At 42.9% G+C, this 8,767-nt stretch overlaps 1 protein-coding gene across 1 annotated transcript; it reads right to left on the minus strand.

Moving 5' to 3' along the window:
• Window positions 1-1,917: 1,917 nt before the first annotated feature.
• LOC116991171 (apolipoprotein A-IV-like) lies at window positions 1,918-4,914 on the minus strand. Its single transcript, XM_033049541.1, has 4 exons — window positions 4,792-4,914; window positions 4,421-4,506; window positions 3,884-3,995; window positions 1,918-2,936 (listed from the first exon to the last, which is right to left on the minus strand). Exons 2-4 carry the CDS (start codon window positions 4,467-4,469, stop codon window positions 2,027-2,029), a joined length of 1,071 nt encoding a protein of 356 aa, XP_032905432.1. The 5' UTR covers window positions 4,470-4,506; window positions 4,792-4,914; the 3' UTR covers window positions 1,918-2,026.
• Window positions 4,915-8,767: the final 3,853 nt, after the last annotated feature.

The raw sequence follows: 8,767 nt of genomic DNA on the forward strand, positions 1-8,767 counted from the left end.
AAAATGTCTGTACTCTAGTGCAATAGTTTTTGTACATATGTTGTAATCCCTGCATTTTCAGGGAATGGTCGTGAGGGTACTGTATGGTTTGTGGGATTGATGTAAAGTAAAAGGTGTATAGTGTAAGTTAATGTGCTTCGAGGGCCTAGTTTAGCGATTAAGGGGGCTTTCGGGGTACATAATTTCACCTTCTCACCAGGAGTGTTTACAGCTCTTGAGGCTGGAGGATTGCCCACTAACTTTGTCAATCGATACGGTCCGTGCAAGCCTGGACGTATCATAGGGGCATGTAAGTTATTGGGGCAAATTCTCCAAAATCATGGAAGAACTTGGATATTTTAAAAAGACAGATTTGCTGGCTGCAACGGAAAAAACCCCAATCCACAGAAATAATTAGTTTCAAGTTTCAAACCCGTCTGGCCTGTGGACTTGAACATCACACAACGGTGTGAACAGGAAAGGCTGAGACGGAGATAACGAGATTCTCTTGGATACACAAAGGAAGGAACCAAGCCTCAGCAGACGGTGGTAAACAGGCCAGCAGAAGCACAATCACCATCGGGGATGATAACGATCAGGCTGAGGGATCATGACATCAGCAAACCCCTTATCATCGGAAGCCTATTGTTCATGCCAGATTGAAACTGGGAAACATCAAAAGAACCCCTTTTATCCAGAGGACCACCTGGGGGTTTCAAAGGAATCTCAGGTATAAAACAGGAGTCAAGCCAGAGCTCGCTCTCTTCCTGCTCTTCCTGCTCTTTCTGCTCTGCTGGACAGCTCGTGGGCCTGCATCGACTTAAGCTGTGAGTATCCTGGTGACCTGGTGAAATTCTCGAAATAGGATAGAGGTTGAGGGGGAGTAAAATTGTGTTAAAGTAAGTTTCACGACGTGCCCGATAGTTTTCCGTCCATAGTCTTAGTTTAAAGCATAAGTTTAGCCACGTATTATGTAGTGTTGGTGAGATTCGATTTCTCATTGTTTAATAAAGCCTGTAAATTTAGACTTGCTTTGAGTCCATCTTGGTTTCTATTTTCTCTCATCAGCACACTCTGGTCAATTCAACCTTTTTTTTAAATCATATCCCACCATAATTCCCAGGTCTAGAACCTAGGGGAATCCCTTTTGTTGTATTCTCTCTCTTGGAAACCGCTCGAGTGGAGTGGTGGCCGTTTGACCCGCCGACAAGGGAGAGAATAACTCGGGCAGTTGGGCCCGAAGTGGAGTAAAGGGAAACGCAAAACCCCTACAGTGAAGACATTAGCCTGTCTGGATGGTTTGAACTATAAAGGGCAGCTGCATAGGCTGGGGGATTTTTCTCTTGACTAAAGGAGGCTGAAGGATGATCTTATAGATGTTTATAAAAAGGTAAGGGGCATAGATGAGGTGAATACATTTGTGTGGGTTTTGTACCAAATATAAAAATTGGCACATTCAGTTGGCTGCTACACACATGAAGGGATTCCTTGCTTTATTAACAGAACAATAAAGTAGATACCAATGAGGATAAATTAGACTCCTGATTGGGACATAGTTGAATTATTGGGCTGAATTATGGGCAATAAACTTTATGAAGGACTTCAAAACAAGTGTTCAGAAAAATGCTCTACAGAAGAGGATGTATGCTGTTTCAATGAAACCAAAATAGTATTGTACAAATGTTTGAAGGAGATATTTGCAGTGAAATGAGGAATTGTGTGGGAAAATAGTATGCACTGCGGTGCACTCCAAAAGATATGTGCAAACTTGACTGGCTGAATGGCTTTGTTCTGTGCTGGATTCTTTTATTGATTCTACAGATAGCTATTTGGTAACACATAGTAAAAGCAAGGAAACGTATGAGTCATTAAATTCATTTCAAAGTTTTAATGCAGATATTTTAGTTTAAACTCTAGAAATGCAGTTTGTGATTTTTATATGTTCCTCTCAGAAATATATATACATATTTAGCATATTATAATTTGAGATAATGAGGACCCCATTATCCTGACACATGGATTGACTGAGTAACTTTCTACTTCTCAATTAGTTCTTCAGATTCTGCCAGAAGTCGTCCCATGCAGTTGTGAGCTTGGTCTGAAGATCCTGCTGCATGTTGCCTCCACTCAGAGCAAGGCTCTCTTGCATCTCCTTCACATTCTGACTGATGATCTTGTTCAGCTGCTCAGTGTAAGGGGCCACATTCTGATGGAACTCCTCGATTCTCTGGTTGATGTTGGTGTTGAGATTTTCGATGTATGGGGCCAGGTTCTGGTCCATGCTTCCCACGGTCTCATTAAGTTTTCCCTTCAGTTCGGCGATGTAAGGGTTCAACCTTTGGTTCAGATCTTCCACATGCTCGTTGACCTTTGTCTGGAGCATCTCGGCATACGGCACCACCATCTGGGTCATTTCTGCAATCTGTAGGTTCATCTTCAGCTGGACATCTTCGGCGTAGGGAGCCAAGCTACTGCGCAGCTCCTGGACATTCTCATCAAACCTGGAGAGAAATTCTTCAGCTTTGGCAGCCGCATTCTGCCTAAGGATGTCCATATTTTCATCGATCTTCATCTGGAGCTCTTCAGCGTAGGGAGTCAGGACTTCCCTCAGGTTCTCTGCGCTCACTTCCAGTTTGGCCTGAAGCTCTTCAGTGAAGGGAGTCAACCTCTGCCTAAGTTCCTCCGCATTCTTCTTCAGCTGTTGGCCAAGTTCTTCAGTGTAAGGTGTCAACCTCTGATGAAATTCTTCAATGTTCCTGCTGATTCTCTGATGGACTCCTTCCGCAAAGGGAGAAAGTTTCTCCTTCAGGTCTTCCAGCTGTTCTCTTATCTGCTGGCGAAGGCTCTCAATGTCTACCGTCATCTGCTCATGGAGACCATCTGTGAAGGGAGTCAACTTCTGTCGGAGATCCTCAGCATAGTCATTGACAGTCTGCAGATTGTCCTCGATAAGGTGACTGGAAAAGAGAGACAATTGTTTCTTAAACTTGTTAGGAAAGGACATTTGGATCAGAAAGCCTTTTGGATTTAATTCCAGATCTTCCTTGGTAACACATGATTAGATTCATCTAATATCTTTCATTCATTCTGTTCTCCTACCGTTTCATTTTGGGTAGTAAAATAAGGCATTGATTTCAAACAAATAGAGATCTCCTTTTATGCTATGGATTAAATAATTCTAACAGAACAATTATACTGCCTGCTTAAACTCCGCTGTCTAAAGAGGTGCCAAATAATCTGTTTTTAGGAAAAGTGATGGTTAGTGGTACAAATATACAATGGGCCTAGAATTTAGCAAGTGGCCAACTTCGAAGAAAATCAAGATTATAATGAAGATCAAATGTTGAGTAGAAAATGGGCATCAGTGACTGGGAGCAGTAATATACACGGCACAATACTTTGTTTTCGACTACAGTATACCCGAGCTTTATCTGTAGTCCGACACTTCCTGCACACGCATTTATATTTATGTCTGCATTTCCCATTTCTATATTTAATTGTAGCTGCATCTGGCCTGATGCAGTACCGCTACAAAGTCTGAGTCTATCCCTGCATGTGCTCACAGCTCTATACAGTGATCACGCTTAGTTGCAGGAATAGATTTCAGTTTGTTGAGAGTCTGTTCTACTATCCCCACCAGGCAACTTCCTTTATTTCAGTCTAAGAAGGGTCCGGACCCGAAAGGTCACCTACTCCTTTTCTCCATAGACGCTGCCTCACCCGCTGAGTTTCCACAGCTTTTCTTGTCTACTTTCCTTTATTTCAAACATCAGTCTCATCCCAGTTTGGCCTCAAACAGGCAGAGAAAGCCACACTTTAATCTCTCAGTCAATGTACTTGTGAAACATTTACTTATTCTCTCATTTCTAGCTTTGCTGTATCTGACACAACTACCAACACTCACTTGAGTTGTTGCCTGATTTCCGAACCTTCGTTTAGGTCATTGTTGGTCAATTGGCCGATGTAATCCCAGAATGCATCTTGAATTTGATCTCTACTGAGTTCAGCCTGGGAGCCTGTGTGAAAACAGAAATTAAAGTTGGGTTTCAGAGTGGTAACACAGGAACAAGTTCATTATATCTAACATTAATTGATGTTAGCAGACAAGCAGCTTGCAGTGGCCCATGAGACTTCACCATATCACATCAAGCCATAAAGGGATAATCTGATATCCCTCCCTGGTGATGAGTTTGGACGTTTCTTAAAGTAAAGTCACTTGTCTTTTGGGACCTGGATTTAAAACTTGTCCAGGATGAATGGTGAAACAAGTCTTTCCCCAGGGAAGAAACATTGGTCTCAGAGCTCAGGGTCTGAACATAAAACTGGGCTGAACAGATGGAGTGCAGATCTTTTGTCCAAAATCCATAAGCTTAAAAGAGATAGTAAAAAACTAACAGTTCAAGTATATTTAAAACAAAGCCTTAAATTTAAAAACCCGTACCTGTCATCAAAGTAGCAGCTGCTAACAAAAGGATTGCCCAATGATGCATGATGGGTTCACAATGCCTGCTTTACTGTTCAGAAAATCTGTGAAAATAAAGAAAAATATTCCATTATCACCAGTTATTCCTTTCTAAGTGGAATATTTTCCTGGGCATTCCTGCCTCACTCTAAACTCCACACAATTGTACCCTGCCACATGAATGAAAATAGGAAAATTAATTCTTGATGCAGTGGATTTTCTTCAAACAGTTACCTAAACACCACAACCTTACACAAAAACATTTTCCAAACAGATGCATATGTAATTGCACAAACACTCTGTGTCTTCTTAATTGCACCTCAATTAAACACAGATGCTGCTCCTCTTACCTGCCTCTGATCTGCTCTCTTCCTCCTGAAGCTCTGTGACTGAGCCCACAAGTGCTCTCTTTTTAAGGGCTCCTTATCACCAGTTGATAACAAATTTGCCTGTTTGTAATTGATTCATGGACTTTCCCTGATGCCGAGACAACGTGGAACTTCCAACAATCCTGTCACTCTGAACTGTGATGTGTTTCCTTAAATATGTTTCCAACTCAACCACTGGTCAACCAAAGGGATCAAACTCCAATCAGCAGCTATTCCTTGGTACAAAGGGCATATATTGATAACATCCAACAGTTGAATATTCTAAGGATTTTATTAGTGTAAAGGTGATTGCACTAAATGGTACTTTATTTCAATGGTGCTTTATTAGTCACAAGTGCAACTGCACAGTGAGATTCTTTTTGCATATATACACATGCAGGTGCCGCCATATTTTGGCGCCATTTCCAAAGTCCAGTCCACCCATACACTCGGTCTACTGGAATGGCTCCCAATCCAGATAAGCCCCAGGCTCCTGCAAGGCCTCCCTCTGTTGCCTTCAAACAGATCGGATTGTCTATGAACCGATGTCCCTCTCCTCGCCCTGCCATCTTTGTGCCCCTGGGCCGTTTCCTGCAGCCAATCTTGAAGGTGCTGGAGGTATTACCCCAGTTCTCCCTCCTACCGGCCCTTGCTCCTCATGTCCGACGTCTCCAGCAGCTCCCTCCTCATCCATTCTCTGGTCATCGGGGACGGGCAAGGTCCACACCTGGTGGCCTCCCTCAAGGGTCCGGGTCCGCCGAGCACTCAGGTCCTCTGGACAGGTTCCCGGTTCCATGGTCGTGGCACCTTGGGAAGGCTTAAGGACATAGATTGAAGAAGAAGCAAAGGAAGATGATCATAGGTGTAAACATCACCAAAAAGTTGCCCTGGTCTGATGTTACAACCAAGAAAGCACACCAATGCCTCTATCTACTCAGAACTCTAGGGATATTCGAGCTTGGTGTGGCAACTGTTCCAATCAAGACCCTAAGAATCTGCAGAGCTATGAATGCAGCCCGGTCCAACACACAAACAAACCTCCCTCCCATCAACTCCATCTACATTTCATGCTGCCTTGGGAAGTCAGCCAAAATAATCATGACTGCTCACACCCAAATCATTCTCTCTTCTCCACTCCTCCATTGATAATCTTGAAAGCATGTACTGCCAGATTCCAGGGCAGCCTTCCCGTTGTTATTAAATCTTAAAAGAACCTCTCATATGCTAATGATGAATTCCCGACCTTCCAATCTACCTAATTGTAGTTCTTGCACTTTTTTATATGCACTTCCTCTATAGTTGTAACATTATATTCTTCACTCTTAGTTTCTCCTTGCACTGTGTAACCCGCATCAAGTCATCTCTTTTTCTCCACGGGTGCTGCTTGACCTGCTGCTTTTCTCTAGCAGTTTTTTTTATTTTGCTCTAGATTCCAGCATATGCAATCGCTTGTTGCTCCCTACAACACATCACTTGTTACATCTTGCTAATCAGAAAATCAATTTATGGTCAGCCAAAGTTCCATGCCAACATGTTGCCTCAAGCATCATATTTATATTTTCTGCAATAACCTTTGATGTGACACTTTATCAAAAGCCTTTTGAAGATAATAATAATAATAATAATAATAATAACTTTATTTATAAAGCACTTTAAACAACTGCAGTTGCCACAAAGTGCTGTACATGAGAACTCATGGACAAAAAGCTATTACAAACCATTAAAAACCGTAAAACGAAGGACTATAAAAAACACACTAAAAATTAAAAGACATTAAAAGCACTAAGAACAGGAGCAATGCCTCAGCCAGTGTCGAAAGCCAAAGAATAAAAATGTGTTTTTAGGGAGGATTTGAAGATGGACAGTGAGGGGGCCTGTCTGATGTGCAGCGGCAAGGTGTTCCAGAGTGCCGGAGCAGCAACAGAAAAGGCTCTATCCCCTCTGAGCTTCCGCTTAGACCTTGGTACCTCAAGGAGCAGCTGATCAGCTGACCTGAGGCACCGGGCAGGAGCATATAGGTGGAGCAGCTCAGAGAGGTAAGGCGGGGCGAGCCCATTCAACGATTTAAAAACAAATAAAAGAATTTTGAAATGAACTCGAAAGTGCACTGGGAGCCAGTGAAGGGAGGCCAAAATTGGCGTAATGTCCACCCTCTTTCGAGTTCCGGTCAAAAGGCGAGCGGCAGCATTTTGAACAAGCTGGAGACGAGCCAATGAAGCTCGTGCGACTCCAGAGTAGAGTGCGTTACAGTAATCCAGCCTAGATGCAATAAAGGCATGGATTACTGTTTCAAAATGCTGCCGCTCGAGAATGGGCTTCACCTTTGCCAGCTTCCTTAGGTGAAAGAAGCTGGACTTAACCACCGCGCCTATTTGTTTATCTAGTTTAAAATCACCGTCCGTCCTAAAACCCAGGTTCAAAACGGTTGGCTTTACAGACAATGCCAGTGGACTCAAGTCAACAAAGGGAGGTTCACGGCAGCCATTGGGGCCAAACAAAATCACCTCTGTCTTCTCTTCATTAAGTCCCAGAAAGTTTAAGGCCATCCAGGACTTAATGTCCTCAAGACAAGACAGAAGTGATTTTAGAGAATAGTCGTCTTCTTTCCTGAGTGGCATATATAACTGGCTATCATCTGCGTAAAAGTGAAAGGAGATGCCATGCCTTCTTAAAATTGAGCCCAAAGGAAGTAGGTATAAAGAGAAGAGCAGGGGCCCTAAAATTGAGCCCTGTGGAACCCCATATACCAAGGGAGTGGAGGAGGATTCAAAGCCAGCAAGGCTTACACGCATGGTTCTGTCAGCCAGATAGGACCTGAACCATCCCAGGGCACTGCCACAAATGCCCACTTGGTGCTGTAATCGGGAAATTAAAATTCCATGGTCCACTGTATCGAAGGCGGCACGAAGGCGTACAAGATGTAAGATAATATATCACTGGCCCCCCTCATCCATAGCACATGTGAATAAGTTTGTCTAATACAATTTCCTTTTCACAAAAACAAGTTAACTTCACCTGTTGGCATTCCATTTTTTTGGTGACTTGTTCACCATTCCATTTTTCAACTAAGGCCATAAGGTGGTCAATTCATGCCAAACGTTTTTGAGATATCCTGAAATGTTAAGGTACACAGCAACCTCTGTTGCTCTTTAAATGCATGGAGTAATTGAGTTCCAGTCAAAAAGGCACAACAGAGGATGTACTTTCTGCAGCAGCTGAGGAAACACAATCTGCCACAGGCAATGATGGTCCAAATCTATACGGCCATCGTAGAGTCTGTCCTCACCTTCTCCATCACGGTTTGTCTCAGCCACCAGGCCCGACATCCACATGCTGCAGTGAATTGTCCGATCAGCTGAGAAGGTTATTGGCTGCAACCATCCCTCCATTGACGAACTGTACACTGCAAGGGCCAGGATGCGAGCGGGCAAGATCATCTCTGACCCCTCTCACCCTGGCCACAAACTCTTTGAATCACTTCCCTCTGGAAGGCAACTCCAGACTGTCAAAGCTGCCACAGTCAGACATAAAAACAGCTTTTTACCACGAGTAGTAGCTCTACTCAATAACCAAAAATCTGTAGCCTCCTTTTGCTCTGGTATTATATTTAATTCACATGTTTAAACGATAATATTTTATTATTAACGTTTCATGTTTTATGTGTCATTCCTAACTGTCACTATGTCATGTTGTCACTTGCGGGTGGAGCACCAAGGCAAATTCCTTGTATGTGAATACTTTGCCAATAAACGTATTCATTCATTCAACTCAGTGCAGGTGAGAAAGAATTGGAGGACATTTTGCAATTATGAGAATATAAGAAATGGAAGCTGGTCTAAATTATTGCAGCCTTGCGCATACTCCACTGTTCAATAAAGGCTAATATTTTACCCTTTATTGAACAGTTTAATTTACCTCAGTACCTCTTGCCATTTTTAACTTTGTTTCCTGATTATCA

This window comes from Amblyraja radiata, chromosome 33 (assembly GCF_010909765.2).
Source record: "Amblyraja radiata isolate CabotCenter1 chromosome 33, sAmbRad1.1.pri, whole genome shotgun sequence".
Classification (NCBI taxonomy): domain Eukaryota; kingdom Metazoa; phylum Chordata; class Chondrichthyes; order Rajiformes; family Rajidae; genus Amblyraja; species Amblyraja radiata.